The 15,230-nt window shown below is 60.0% G+C and overlaps 4 protein-coding genes across 4 annotated transcripts; 2 read left to right on the top strand and 2 right to left on the bottom strand.

Annotated features, from left to right (window-relative positions):
• Positions 1–201: 201 nt before the first annotated feature.
• On the top strand, positions 202–4,727 carry CHLRE_04g217983v5 (uncharacterized protein). Its single transcript, XM_043061820.1, has 2 exons — positions 202–1,027; positions 1,608–4,727. Exons 1-2 carry the CDS (start codon positions 981–983, stop codon positions 1,726–1,728), a joined length of 168 nt encoding a protein of 55 aa, XP_042925075.1. The 5' UTR covers positions 202–980; the 3' UTR covers positions 1,729–4,727.
• A 29-nt stretch (positions 4,728–4,756) lies between these two features.
• CHLRE_04g217982v5 (uncharacterized protein) lies at positions 4,757–6,951 on the bottom strand. The gene has a single exon (XM_043061819.1). It carries the CDS (start codon positions 6,609–6,611, stop codon positions 6,297–6,299), a length of 315 nt encoding a protein of 104 aa, XP_042925074.1. The 5' UTR covers positions 6,612–6,951; the 3' UTR covers positions 4,757–6,296.
• Positions 6,952–7,071: 120 nt separating this feature from the next.
• On the top strand, positions 7,072–10,421 carry CHLRE_04g217981v5 (uncharacterized protein). The gene is made up of 3 exons (XM_043061818.1): positions 7,072–7,603; positions 7,718–7,755; positions 7,985–10,421. Exons 2-3 carry the CDS (start codon positions 7,736–7,738, stop codon positions 8,184–8,186), a joined length of 222 nt encoding a protein of 73 aa, XP_042925073.1. The 5' UTR covers positions 7,072–7,603; positions 7,718–7,735; the 3' UTR covers positions 8,187–10,421.
• A 58-nt stretch (positions 10,422–10,479) lies between these two features.
• Positions 10,480–15,189, bottom strand: CHLRE_04g217980v5 (uncharacterized protein). The gene is made up of 3 exons (XM_043061817.1): positions 15,017–15,189; positions 14,508–14,822; positions 10,480–13,539 (listed from the first exon to the last, which is right to left on the bottom strand). Exons 1-3 carry the CDS (start codon positions 15,145–15,147, stop codon positions 13,338–13,340), a joined length of 648 nt encoding a protein of 215 aa, XP_042925072.1. The 5' UTR covers positions 15,148–15,189; the 3' UTR covers positions 10,480–13,337.
• Positions 15,190–15,230: the final 41 nt, after the last annotated feature.

Below are 15,230 nucleotides of genomic sequence, written 5' to 3'. Positions count from 1 at the left end.
CCCGCCTATCTACGATTTAGCGACCGCTCATGAGCCATCATCTAAGATAAACATCAGGAGACAAGCAACGTTCTACAAAGCTGCAAAATGCCTTCAGTGAAAGCCACACGAAAAATGGTGCCAGCGACGCTCATATAATGTAGCAGGAGCCCACAATAGTCATTGTTATATGCTCCATAAGTGATTGCCTGAATGGGGGAGGGTAACTCTATGCATGCGCAGTGAAACCTTCTTCAATTGCATTTGGACGGGAAGGCTTCCCGTCTGGACGGGTTGGAGTCCCGTCCAGACGATACGCACAGGAACATTTATATGTTTGCAGGGATACGTAGTCCTCTGCAGACCATTTCAGCCCTGTCAGGGAACTGCGGACGCGACCCTGACAGGATACCGCCGTTACCTGCATGACATTTGTACCCTGCAGAATACATAATTATCTTGCAGAAGAAAAAAACATTCCTGGGATCCCGTTTAGACGGGACTCCAACCCGTCCAGACGGGAAGGCTTCCCGTCTGGACGGGAAGCCATCCCGTCTAGACGGGAACCCATCCCGTCTAGACGGGAACCCATCCCGTCTAGACGGGAACCCATCCCGTCTAGACGGGAACCCATCCCGTCTAGACGGGATGGCTTCCCGTCCAGACGGGAAAGCTTCCCGTCCAAATGCAATTGAAGAAGGTTTCACAGCACATGCGCAATGTTACCCTCCCCTGTTCAGGCATTAGCTTATGGAGCATAGAACAATGACTAGTGTGGGCTCCTGCTGCATTATATGAGCGTCGCCGGCACCATTTTTCGTGTGGCTTTCACTGAAGGCATTTTGCAGCTTTGTAGAACGTTGCTTGTCTCCTGATGTTTATCTTAGATGATGGCTCATGAGCGGTCGCTAAATCGTAGATAGGCGGGGCGGACGACCCGAACAGTATCACCACCTGCGATAGGTACCTGGGTGCGCCCACGCCACCACAGGCACCCAGTCATGCACCTCGATGTCCTGATGCTGCTGGGCGGGCTTGCACCGTCAAGGCAGGTTGCGCAGGCTCACGGGCACCGTGGCGGGGTCAGTGGGTGTGGGCGGGTGTGGGCGGGGGGCGGGAGGCATGAACCGTATCACCACCTGCGATGCTACCTGGGTGCCGCCGTGTCGGGGCACACCGCCACAGGCACCCAGGCATGCAGCTGAATGTCCTGAGGCTGCGACCCGGGCTTGCACCGTCAAGGCAGGTGGCGCAGGCGTGTGGGTGCCGTGGCGGGGCCGGGTGGGGGTGGGGGTGTGGGCTGGGGGCGGACGGCACGAACCGTATCACCACCTGCGATGCTACCTGGGTGCCGCCGTGTCGGGGCACACCGCCACAGGCACCCAGGCATGCAGCTGAATGTCCTGAGGCTGCGACCCGGGCTTGCACCGTCAAGGCAGGTTGTGCAGGCGTGTGGGTGCCGTTGCGGGGCCGGGTGGGGGTGGGGGTCGGGGCTGGGGGCGGACAGCACGAACCGTATCACCACCTGCGATGCTACCTGGTCGCACCCGCGTCAGGGCACACCGCCGTAGGCACCCCGGCATGCCGCTTGATGTCCTGAGGCTGCTGCGTGGGCTTGCACCGTCAAGGCTGGTTCTGCAGGCGTGCTGGCGCCGTGGGTGGGGCTGGGGGCTGGGGGCGGACAGCACGAACCGTATCACCACCTGCGATGCTACCTGGGCGCACCCGCGTCAGGGCACACCACAGTAGGCACCCCGGCATGCCGCTTGATGTTTTGAGGCTGCTGCGTGGACTTGCACCTCAAGGCAGGTTGTGCAGGCGTATGGGCGGCGTGGGTGAAGCGGTGGGTGGGGGTAGGGGCTGGGGGTGGACAGCACGAACCGTATCGCCACCTGTGATGCTACCTGGGCGTGTTCGCGTCGGGGCACGCCGCCACAGGCAACCCGTCATGCCGCTTGATGTTTTGAGGCTGCTGCGTGGACTTGCACCGTCAAGGCAGGTTGTGCAGGCGTATGGGCGCCGTGGCAGGGGCGGGTGGGTGTTGGGGTGGGGGCGGTGGGGGTGGGGGCTGGGGGTGGGGGCTGGGGGCCGACGGCACGAATCGGTGTCACCACCGGCGATGCTACCTGGGCATGTTAGCGTCGGGGCACGCTGCCACAGGCACCCAGACATGCTACTGGATGTCTTGAGGCTGATGCGTGGGCTTGCACAGTCAAGGCTGGTGGCGCAGGCGTGCTGGCGCCGTGGGTGGGGCTGGGGGCTGGGGGCGAACATCACGAACCGGTGTCACCACATGCGATGCTATCTGGCGCACCCGAGTCAGGGCAAGCCACCACAGACACCCAGGCATGTCACTGGTTGTCCTAAGGCTGCGATTCGGGCTTGTCCCGCAAGGCAGGTGGCGCAGGCGCGTGGGTGCCGTGGCGGGGCCGGGTGGGCGTTGGGGGTCGGGGCTGCGGGCGGACAGCACGCACTGTATCGCCACCTGCGATGCTACCTGGGCGCACCCGCGTCAGGGCACACCACTGTAGGCACCCCGGCATGACGCTTGATGTCCTGAAGCTGCGACCCGGGCTTGCACCGTCAAGGCAGGTTGTGCAGGCGTGTGGGTGCCGTGGCGGGGCCGGGAGGGTGTGGGGGTCGGGGCTGGGGGCGGACAGCACGAACCGTATCGGGGGTCTCGGGCGCATCCTTTCTGGTAGTCCCAAGCAACGCCCGGCCGCCGTCGTCCAGCCCAGCCATCCCAATACAGCAGCCGCTTTCTGTCAGCCAGCCATGGGCGCGACCGTCCACAGCGTTTATCGTCGGTTACGAGGTAACATGTGAATTCGCAACTTGCGCTACTGACTGCCTACTCTCGTGCCGCCTGCAAGCCCACTCCGCCGTCCGCTCTGGTCTACGTACGCATTCGTTCCCACCACACTCGTCATTATCACCACCTGCGATGCTACCTGGGCGCACCCGCGTCAGGGCACACCACTGTAGGCACCCGGCATGCCGCTTGATGTCTTGAGGCTGCTGCGTGGACTTGCATCGTCAAGGCAGGTGGCGCAGGCATGTGGGCGCTGTGGCGGGGACGGGTGGGGGTGGGGGTGGGGGGTGGGGCGGGCGGTCTGCACGAACCGTATCACCACCTGCGATGCTACCTAGGCGCATCCGTGTCGGTGCACGCCGCCATAGGCATTCAGGCATGCACCTCGATGTCCTGATGCTGCTTGGTGGGCTTGCACCGTCAAGGCAGGCGGCGCAGGCGCATGGGCTCCCCATGGCGGGGCGGGTGGGGGTGTGGGCTGGGGCGGACGGCACGAACCGTATCACCACCTGCGATGCTACCTGGGTGCCACCGTGTCGGGGCACACCGCCACATGCACCCAGGCATGCCACTGAATGTCCTGAGGCTGCGACCCGGGCTTGCACCGCAAGGCAGGTGGCAGGCGGCGGGGCTGGGTGGGGGTGGGGGCTGGGGGCGGACAGCACCAACCGTGTCACCATGAGATGCTACCTTGGCGCACCCGAGTCGGGGCAAGCCGCCACAGGCTCCCAGGCATGCCGCTTGATTTCCTGAGGCTGCTGCGTGGGCTTGCACCGTCAAGGCAGGTTGCGCAGGCGTGTGGGCGCCATGGCGAGGCGGCTGGGTGGGGCTGGGGGCTGGGGGGCGGTCTGCACGAACCGTATCACCACCTGCGATGCTACCTGGGTGCCGCCGTGTCGGGGCACACCGCCACAGGCACCCAGGCATTCCAATGATTGTCTTGAGGCTGCTGCGTGGGCTTGCACCGTCAAGGCAGGTTGCGCAGGCGTGTGGGCGCCATGGCGGGGCGGGTGGGTGGGGGTGTGGGCTGGGGGCGGACGGCACGAACCGTATCACCACCTGCGATGCTACCTGGGTGCCGCCGTGTCGTGGCACTCCGCCACACGCACCCAGGCATGCCACTGAATGTCCTGAGGCTGCGACCCGGGCTTGCACCGCTAGGCAGGTGGCGGGCTGGGCGGCGGGGCCGGGTGGGCATGAATGGCTTGGTTCTGTGCTGTGTGCATGCAATAACTGCTGTATGTGGCTGCAGGACCTGCGGCGGCTCTTTAGGTGGATTACCCAGGAGGCGTGGTGTTGGTGGGGAATAAGTAGAATAAGTTTGGGATCAGTGGGGTTGACACCAGGCTCGATGTGAAGGTAGTCAAGGCTGGTGTAAATTGGTTGGTGCAAGAGGCCTGCTTGCAATGTAGGGGAGGACCTTGAGGGTGCTGAGTGAAGGATTACAAGTCAAGGGCGGAAGCTATCACTTGACATGTGAGGGGACATTTGAGGGGACATGTGAGGGGGCGGGTGAGGGGATTGGGGGGTAACTAGAGTAACAGGGCAGGGGTAGCAGGGGGCAACAAGGGATACAAGTGGGAGAGTAGTTGAAGGGGGCCCGAACACCCTCATTCAGCTAACGCAGCCCTGAGCATAAGAACTACTGTGAGATAGAGACAAATGTCTTGTATCAAAGGAGCTGTCGTATTGCTGTTGTGGAAAGTGTATTGCTGTTGTGGAAAGTGTCAGGTTCGTCAGATGCCTGGTGAATTACTGTGTCAGGGGCCATACATGGTACTCAAGCGAAATGTTCTCCCATCAAGCATATAAAAGCTTTTGAAGTAGAGCTAGCAGATAGTAAAGCAGGACTTGTGGTGCCCTTGTTTGATGGGGGTTGACGTGCAAATAGTGTCTGGGCAACTGCTTGTTGATAGTGTTGGCTGGTAATAGTTGTAGTAGTCTGTAGGAGCTGGGGCCCAAGGCTGTGAAACACTGTTACATCACACATTACAAAGGTCTTGGGATTCACCTACACACTCCCCTGTGTGTGGCCCAAGTAGATCTGCAGGGAAGTATGGTATGTTCCTGTGGCAGGAAAGTTCACACCGCTGTTCACAGCTACTCGGGCATTTTAGTCCTGAGAGGGGCAGGAGCCATCCCCCAACCCCCCGCACCCCGTGGTCATTCGTGGACGAATGCCCTTGCCTTGTACCTAATCAAACGAGCAATTAACGAGCCTCGGCGACTGCATCTGAGTAAACATCGGGACCTCCTGGATTCAATCGTGGCATTGCTCCATGCACGCCACGCCCGGGGCGCACCCACCGCTCTGATTAAAGTGATCTCGCACACCAGGCTACACGGCAACGAGGAAGCCGATAAAGGGGCGGCTGCCGTCGCCACCCAGGAAAAACCCGCCGATGTATCCGAACCGGCCAACAACGACCCGCACGCCCGGCACTGGTGGCCGACCTTCACGGTCACCAGGGACGACGACAGCACAGCCACGCACTACGTGTCGGACCTAAACCGGGGCCTCACCAGGGCAATGGCCCCCAGCTGCCGTGGTGGACACGCCAACAAAACTCTGTACACTGAGAAATGGGCCGAGGCAGCACCCAGCCTTGACCCACGCGCCAGTAATGCGTACATGACGAATTCGGACGCCAGCCACGGCCTACGCCGGTTCATACAGAATGCTCGTCAGGGAGGCCTCATCTGCCCGGCCCAGCTGGCTTTGTTTAAACTACGCGACAGCGACAAATGTGGTCTCTGTGCCCACACCCAGCGCAGCCGCGGATCTGACCCAGAGCGTGGCACCGCAGGTCACCTTGCTGGCCACTGCGCGCACCCCCAACTCGTTGGCGCTAGGATAGCCAAACACAACACTGCAGTGCGGACGATTGCCGAATGCCTACACCATGGTCACAACGGTGGTGGCTACATGATAATGGATGCCACCTCCCGAGCTGAACTGCCTGAGTACTGTGCGGGCATGCGGCCGCCGTCCTGGCTCTGCCCGCAAGTGCCCGCTGCAGACCTCAACAGGATGCGGCCTGACATCCTGTTTATCCCGAACCTTCCCCGGTCCGAAGCAGAATGCTTCATGACATCCCCACCAGCCAACAAAGGGGCCTACCCAGTGTACATCCTTGAAGTTGGATACACCTCTGACCTGCACCACAGCGAGAAGCTCATTCAAAAACAAGCACAGCACGCCACCCTTGCCACTGCCATGCGAGCTGCAGGGTGGACTGTGCACTACGATACTAAACACGTTATTACACTGGGCCACGGTGGCACTGTCCCCCGTACCCTTGAAACTCTCCTCAAAGACCTAGGAGCCAAACCGCAGGCAGCCAAGGCCTGCTGCACACGTCTCCACATGCATAGCGTCACCACACTCCGGGGCACCGCAAACCTGTACTACCGGCTAGAGTGACCCTACCGTTCCAGCCCCTATTAAACCGATCGGTATGGGGGCGGTAACCGGGCGGTCACCCTGATAAACCAATGGTCAGCGTCAGTCAGCATCGGTTTCGATTGGTAGGGGTTGGCCACACGGTAAAACATCGGTTAACGTTGGTAAAATGGTCACTTCCCGGTAACCCATTGGTATTTGGCTCCTTTCCAGCCCTTGTCCAGGCCCTTGTCCAGGCTCTGCCCAGGCTCGCTCAGCCCCCGCCCAGCTGCCGCCCAGGCCCGCCCAGCTGCCGCCCAGGGCCGCCCAGCTGCCGCCCAGGCTCGCCCAGCTGCCACCCAGGCCCACCCAGCCTGGCCAGGGCCTGCCCCCAAAGTAGACGCGTGCAGCTCTGGCCGCGGCCGTGCCTTTAGCCATGGCGGCTGGGGGTGTTAGGCTAGCAGACCACGTTGGGAACATAGGGGCGAGAAGTCTGGGGCGAGGCCTGTGGGATCCTTGGGGCAACCTCGCACCTGCCGCGCCCCTGAACCCCCCAGTAAACTCAGGCAGTCGCTGACGGCCAAGCTGAGACCGCCGCGCTTCCTGAGCTGTAAACTTACTTTAGTAATGTAGTTGCATGTAGTGTATGCTTCCTGAGCATAGGAATGCAGCTGAGCAGCTGGTTGTGTCGACCGAGGCAGCAATGAACCCCCCCGGTCACTGCTGTCACTGGTGCATGGCTTTAGCGGTTGATATCAATAGTCTGTTATGCACTCAGAGTACTTGTCGCAGAAGTTTGGGCTTTTCGGGAGTCTTAGGGAAAGTGGTCGCGCGTCCCCCGGCCGGGGGACGCAAACCCATGTTCGTCAACTCGTCGAGTTGTGTATTTGAACTTGGCCACAAAGCATATTGACTAATGCCTATATAAATCAATCAACCCCAACACCCAAAGCCGTCCAGGAGTGCAGAGTACTTTACATCACCGGGTTGAGGCCGTTGTCTCCATCTTACATCCTTCCTAGTACACTAAGTTAGAAGCTGACATCTTTCCCAGTACAAAACACAACATTGCCCGGGGCCCTGCTGGCTTGCCATGCAATGTCGGCGGCATGGGGCATTTCAGGAGTTCACTTCATTTCTCTGCAGTCTGCGTTCACGCATATGCCTCTATAATACATAAACTACAGCAAGCTATACAATGAACCAACCATTATTCGCGTCGCTCTTATTCTGGGACGACTGTGCTTGAGCGGTGGATGCCTTACTTGTCGACTATATGCAGCGACAGTATCAAAACAATGCAAAACATGAATGTAGTAATGAAGCTGGCTCATGATAACGAGCTGGCATAACAAGCTCACCGGTAAACAAAGGCAACCGCGCATTGACCGGGGCTTTTCCAGTCTGCAAAGGGCCCGGCGTAGTACCATGTGATTGCTGGCTCGGGTAACATGTGCATTGCACTGAGACAATGCCAGGAGTTTGTTTTGTGGACAGAATGTGTGGGTCCACAAGTCAACATTCGCGCCGCTTGACGCCCGCAGGTCGCTGAGCCAGGCGCAATGGCGTACATTAGCTCCAGGTCCGCCGTGCATGGGCCCGTTTTCGTGGTGTCAAGGTTGCAGGTTGGGCTGCGAGCTGATGGCGCACGGTCAGTCTCAATGCCCGCCGTGCTCGCGCCCTTTCCCGCGGCTGGATGGTGTCAAGCCCGCAGGGCATGGAGCTGGCTACAGTTGCTATGGCATCACAATCAGGTTAAGGCCCGCCGTGCTCGCGCCCTTTCCCGTGGCTGGATGGTGTCAAGCCCGCAGGGCATGGAGCTGGCTACAGTTGCTATGGCATCGCAATCAGGTTAAGGCCCGCCGTGCTCGCGCCCTTTCCCGTGGCTGGATGGTGTCAAGCCCGCAGGGCATGGAGCTGGCTACAGCTGCTATGGCGTCACAATCAGGTTACGGCCCACCATGCTCGCGCCCTTTCCCGCGGCTGGATGGTGTCAAGCCCACAGGGCAATAATAATAATAATATCTACGCAGGGCACAGGTGCCCGCGTGTCTTAAGGAGGAGTGAGACAAGCTCACCCCACCATCGGAAAACTTGATTTCCCTACCCCGGCTCCCCTGCGCGGGGGCCGCCATTGGCGGTCCCCTGGGTGCGGCCTCCCGGGCGGCATCGGGTGTTGGCAATGCCCATCTCTCGCTCTAGCCGGTAGTACAGGTTTGCGGTGCCCCGGAGTGTGGTGACGCTATGCATGTGGAGACGTGTGCAGCAGGCCTTGGCTGCCTGCGGTTTGGCTCCTAGGTCTTTGAGGAGGGTTTCAAGGGTACGGGGGACAGTGCCACCGTGGCCCAGTGTAATAACGTGTTTAGTATCGTAGTGCACAGTCCACCCTGCAGCTCGCATGGCAGTGGCAAGGGTGGCGTGCTGTGCTTGTTTTTGAATGAGCTTCTCGCTGTGGTGCAGGTCAGAGGTGTATCCAACTTCAAGGACGTACACTGGGTAGGCCCCTTTGTTGGCTGGTGGGGATGTCATGAAGCGTTCTGCTTCGGACCGGGGAAGGTTCGGGATAAACAGAATGTCAGGCCGCATCCTGTTGAGGTCTGCAGCGGGCACTTGCGGGCAGAGCCATGACGGCGGCCGCATGCCCGCACAGTACTCAGGCAGTTCAGCTCGGGAGGTGGCATCCATTATCATGTAGCCACCACCGTTGTGACCATGGTGTAGGCATTCGGCAATCGTCCGCACTGCAGTGTTGTGTTTGGCTATCCTAGCGCCAACGAGTTGGGGGTGCGCGCAGTGGCCGGCAATGTGACCTGCGGTGCCACGCTCTGGGTCAGATCCGCGGCTGCGCTGGGTGTGGGCACAGAGACCACATTTGTCGCTGTCTCGTAGTTTAAACAAAGCCAGCCGGGCCGGGCAGATGAGGCCTCCCTGACGAGCATTCTGTATGAACCGGCGTAGGCCGTGGCTGGCGTCCGAGTTCGTCATGTACGCGTTACTGGCGCGTGGGTCAAGGCTGGGTGCTGCCTCGGCCCATTTCTCAGTGTACAGGGTTTTGTTGGCGTATCCACCACGGCAGCTGGGGGCCATTGCCCTGGTGAGGCCCCGGTTTAGGTCCGACACGTAGTGCGTGGCTGTGCTATCGTCGTCCCTGGTGACCGTGAAGGTCGGCCACCAGTGCCGGGCGAGCGGGTCGTTGTCGGCCGGTTCGGATACATCGGCGGGTTTTTCCTGGGTGGCGACGGCAGCCGCCCCTTTATCGGCTTCCTCGTTGCCGTGTAGCCCGGTGTGCGAGATCACTTTAATCAGAGCGGTGGGTGCTCCCCGAGCGTGGCGTGCATGGAGCAATGCCATGATTGAATCCAGGAGGTCACGGTGCTTACTCAGATGCAGTCGCCGAGGCTCGTTAATTGCTCGTTTGATTAGGTACAAGCTTGCAACAGAATCTGATGCAATAGTGAGCTTCTTAGTTGCAAATTCTTTACCTTCGCCACCAAATTCTGCGAGGGCAGCACGAATTGCTGCCAGTTCAGCTCTCGTAATAGTGTTTGTGCACCCATCGCCATTTGGATTCACGTAGACAACGCGAGAATCGCTGAACCAGGCGCAGGCGCCGGCAACCTGGACTTCTTTGCCATTGTCAGTTTTGATTTTGCTTACCGAACCATCTGTCCAGACAGTGCCATTCACGTCGTGGGCCAGAGCATGGTGGGTCTGGAATCGCGCGTTAGGAAAGCGTCGTGCTTCGTCAGCCATGGCGTGTATCGTCTTTGGGTTAGCGTGCTGGTATTTGGCTTGCTTTAGAAATGAGTTTGGGAGGGCCGGGCAGGTTGGGGCCGTGGCCGTGTGTGTCCACGTGCGCGGGTCGCTGATGTGCGTGGGTGCGTTCGCCCCCCGTTTCAGTGTGTCCACGACATCACCGGATCGCTAACTCAGTGCACACCCTCCTCTGGAGGGTCTGATTATGGCGCTTAGTGAGATGCTGTCACAGGTTCGAATCCCGTCAAGAACAGTTTTTTTTGCCAGATCACAGCGAAGAAGTAGATAAGATCAGGGCGCCGCGAAATTTACAAACAAGGCCACGCCGGTACAAAAAACATGAATGTGACAAGGCACGGCGTGATGCAACATCAACAAAATACACCAAAAACACAGGAATTCAGGCTACCAGGTGTATCTATACACCATGCTTGTCGGTTTTCAAGCTCGAACATCGCGACGGACATATTGAACATGTAATTCTGAGCGTGCATTGTTCGGAACACACACAACGAGCTCGGGAGCGCGAAATGGCGAGCCAAGCATGTCGAGACCCCGACTGATTTTCACACCGCGTCACTCAAGTCCCTAGTTGTTCGTAAGAATATGCATGCTGAACGCGCATTGCGCACAGTGCATAATACAAGCTCAAGAGCGCGACATCGCGAGCCGAGCATATTGAGACCCTCCTCCATTTCCGAGCGATTTGCGTCCCCGAAGTCTTCTAACTATGCATATTAAGCGTGTATTCCGAGCTACGTTGCGAATAGAATCCAAGCGGTAAATGCCAAAAACAAATCCCGCGATCCATCTGTCGGTCGACTGTTCATCGACCACCAACCTCCTGTGCGAACACCAGCTGGCTAACAATAACCTCCTCAAAGTGCAAGGGATTAACCACGCCACACATCAACCTGTTGTAAACACACAACAATCCAACGCACGACAAGCAAGCAGATAAACAATACCCCGGCTTCACGCAGAGACAGGACAGGTAGAAACTAAACCCGAACGTAGCTCAGTGACATACGTCCAGCCAGCGAAGCCAAGCATGATGGTCACCACACCAAACACCAACAAGAAAGTCACTGCTGTAAATTGCAGTCAGCACTCACCACCCACAAGGTACTCCACGCTTCCAGGTCATCTGTCAGTACACCTCGCGCATGTTAAAAACACTACTGCATGCATTGAAAGCCTTGGTTATGAGGCAGCCATGCTGGCCTGAATGCGCACAATCATACCTGGCACTGCTACTGCTGTGCTCTGCGAGAGCCTCAATAGCCGCTGCCATTCCGCGGCTAGATCTGCCTCGGGCGTTAGCATGGTACGCAGCGCCTTTTTAAGCCGGCGCTCTTCGGCCCGCGAGGCCCACAGCGGACGCACTAAATGTAAGGCATGCAACCCACGAAACCTGGTGAGCATTACGTAAATTGAAGCCCGCCGCCAACTGCCGTGCTGCGGTTTGCACATATCCACCAGCCACAGTTCGTGCGCTGGCAGAGTTTGCCCCTGCGCAAAGTAATCGGTGACTGCATACGCAAGCTCCACACGAAAGCCCCAGCGCATCACAGGCAACCGCAGGGTTGCATGCTGCGATGTGAACATAGCACTGCACGGTAAAACAGGAATCTCCCCGACATCCAGGGCCTGATCGACAGACACCCGACCCGCATCAGGCCCGTCGGGGCGCACCATTACAGCCGAGGGCACGAACTTGAGGACATGCACGGGGGCAATGCTTGCATCTGGCAATGGTGGCTCGTTGGGATGCAGAACAATGCCGGTGCCTGTGGCACTGTTGTTGTTGATGTGATACAGACGCACATGCTCATTTGATGTAAACACGTAACGAATGCCAGCAAAGAATGCGCACACAGCGGGCACACCGCTATCATCCTCGGCCCCGCCAAGCGCCTCTAATTGATGCACATGCGAAATAGGTAAGCTGCTCCCGTCCGGCGACAAGTCCGCGCTACGCCATAGCAGCAGCTGCTGACGCTGCGCGAGCGCATGCAGCTGCACGAGCTGCAATGCCAGTGGAACCCGCACAACATGGCGCTGGACAACTGCAAAGGGCTGGGGCACGGGGTCAATCCCTGGCTTCGGGGGCTGCCAAACACGCGCGTTGAGCTGCTGGCACGCTGTATCCAGATCTGCCTGAGAGATTTCCTGCACGCCACCAAACTTCTCCGCTAGCATGAAGAGAGGTTCGTTGTTGTCACCTACGCCTGCTTGCTGCCGATGCTGGTGAGTGAGAACGAACGCGAACGGCACCATATTCCACAGCTCCCGCCCCATGAGGTTCATGCTGCCCTCCGGATGCTCCAGCTGCCGGATCTGGCGCTCCATGGCCCCGCCGTCCCCCGCGCCCGGCGCCAGCAGCTGCCGCAAGCTCTCCTCCGCAGCACCGCTATATAGCGGCACGTGCCGTGGCTGTGGCAACTGACGCAAGTCGCCAACAAGCAGGCCATGCAGATCTGACAGCGGCCCGTGATATAGGTGCGTGCTGTCTATACCCACGTGCCTCCGTGCCGCGTGCACATGCATGCAAATGCGCGCCCAGTGGGACAGCCCACACGTGCTAAACTCATCTAGGAAAATGAAGCGCACACCATTGAGGTTGCGCTCGACTCGATCGCGGTGAGGCGGACCAAAGGTGCCAGCAGTCGCAAAGAAGGACGTGGTGCTGGTGCCGAGCACGCCTGGCGTAGAGTCCTGTAAATGGACCGTGATGGCAGCGGCCGAAGTCAACAGCATGATCATGTAAGGCTCCCTGGCTGCTAAACCAGTCCACCACCGCCACACTTCACCTCCGAACTGAACCCCTCTTGCACCACACACCCCACACACCCCACACACAACTCACATGCAGCGCAGCGCGCCACGTGTAGCTCACGAGGGCAATGAGAGACTCGCAGCGGTGCTGATATGCAAACCACAGCAATGCCTGCAGCACCCGCGACTTGCCGCTGCCGGCTTTGCCCGTGAGCACCGAGCACACGGGGGGCTGACGGACGCCGGCGGCCTCTGCTAGCAGGAGCTGCGCGTACAGCATGAACGCCTGCTGCTGGTCATCGCTGAGGTTCCATAACCGCGCTGTGTCTTCAGGCGTCGGCTGCGAGTCCTCCGGGCAAAGCACGTACGGCGGCTCTGCACCAGGGTTCGCTGCATCGGGCCAGACGCCCTGCACCTCTGGGGCGGCTGTGGTAACCGCCAATGGCGAGATGAGCACCAGCTTCGCTGTCACTGCTGCAGTGCCGCTGTTGTAAAGCAGCAGCTGCTGCTGCACTGCTCCCTGCGCCTGCGCGAGTGCCTGTGCGGCGTACTGCCCGCCTAGGTCGTAATCATGCATGCGTTGCTGTGCTGCAGCCAGCCGCTCGTGTGTCCACTCCTGCGTGCTGCGCACTACTGCTGCTCCGGCAGCGCGGCCCAGCCCATGCCCATCAGGATGTCGCGGATGGCACCAGCCTGCATCACCTCCACGAGGTGTGCGCTGGGCGGCTTGGGCGGCGCGAGGGCGTACTTGAGGTGCGTGACGATGCCGTTGGCGTCGAGCTTCACGCCGAGCGCGTCCAGATCCGGGCGCAGCTTGCACCACTGCCCCTCCCTGCAACCATGCGGGTATCCAAACATGTGCACAGCGTCAGCAGAGTGCCTTGCAGCAGTTGGCATGCACTGTCCCTGCCTGCCCTGCCCACAGCCGCACATACAAGCGAACCCACCCGATGCTGCTGGCCACGCCTTGCACAAGCAGCTCCTGCGCAGCTTCCGCTGACGCAGCACCCTCCTCGCGCCTCCATGCACAGAACACACAATTGCAGGCACAATGGTCAGTGTGAATCACCCATGCAAGGCGCCCACCCATGCCCACGCCTACACCCCACTCCCCAGGATGCAAGCCCCACACAACGGGAGCAGCGCAGAGCCTGCTGCTGCAAACAATGACTACGTCCCCCGCACCGGGGGAATCATGCCACTGCTGCAACAGATCTTGCGCATGCACCTCCCTCCACTTCCCACAAGCAACTACTCCCGCGCAACTACCCCCCTGCCAACGCTGCACTACCCAGGATGCGGGCCCCACACAACGGGGGCGATGCAGAGCCTGGTGCTGCCGACGACAGCGTCGGCAGCCACGCCTGCCGCAAGCGGCCAGCGCTTCGCCTGAATCCCCCGCACCGGGGGAGTCATGCCGCACGCGCAGCAGACCTGTCCGATCTCAGTACGCTGGTGCCCTGCCGTTGCTGTGCTGAGAAATCCCGCTACTGCACCTGCTCAGCTAAGCGGCGACCAGTGTACGCTTGAACGTCTCCACCCAAGTCTTGGCGATGCAGAAGTTCTTGTTGCGCAGCGCTTGCCTGTATATACACAATACGTGCGCAAAGGCCCGCTCAAAACAGCGCCCCACAAAGCACCCCTGTGCGGTCCTATGTACCTCGCGCCCACTGCGAGCTCCTGTACCCCTCGCCCGCTTGCCTGGCCCCGATTCCGCCTACCCCCCTACCCCTACCCCCACCCCCACCCCGCACGCACACGCGCACACCAACACGCGTGGTCCCACTCCATCAAACACACCTTGTCAGCTGGCCGGGTGTCGCCGTAGGCGTCGGCGCGGCTGCCGCATGGCTGTGCGGGCTATGCGAAACGAGCCAGGCCTTGGCGGTAGCATCCTTGGCAACCCACTCCATACGAGCGTTGCAGGCCGGAGTCTCGCACGCGTACACCTTGCGAAGCTTGGTCTGGCCCGGGATCGGAACAAAGGCGTACCGCGCGCGCAGATGCGCCATCGTGCGCGCGATCACGCCCGTGCTCCCGACCACCAGCCGGCCCTGATACGGCGGCAGCAGCATGTTGGCGCCCAGCTGTGCGTCGGCCTTGGCGCGCTCCGATCTGCATTTGCAGCGGCGAGCGCAGCACATTCCCACGCAATCACTTAAACGCCTTCCAACGTTGCCGCTCCGCCTTTGCCATGCACCCATCCACATCCCTGCTGTCAGCACCCGCAAAAAAGCCACTGCCCAGCTTCATCGCGCGCCCGAGCGCTGAGCCGCCAGGCTTATCCGATTCCCGGCGCTGTTACCTACCGCTGCGCTTGAGCCGCCTCGCCTGCCTCCACAGACATCGGCCCGAACGGGACGATCAGCACATCATTCGCGTCCTGCCGCGGCTTCTTGCGCGCGCTCTCCAAATCGGCCTCGCACCGAACCCGACTCATTCCTCATATAAATAAACCACGAGGCTTCCAAGTCTATATAAGGAAACCACAAGGTCTATATAATTAAACCATCCGGCAACCTT

This window comes from Chlamydomonas reinhardtii, chromosome 4, assembly GCF_000002595.2.
Source record: "Chlamydomonas reinhardtii strain CC-503 cw92 mt+ chromosome 4, whole genome shotgun sequence".
NCBI lineage: Eukaryota > Viridiplantae > Chlorophyta > Chlorophyceae > Chlamydomonadales > Chlamydomonadaceae > Chlamydomonas > Chlamydomonas reinhardtii.
This window is presented reverse-complemented; position numbering and strand designations above follow the sequence as displayed.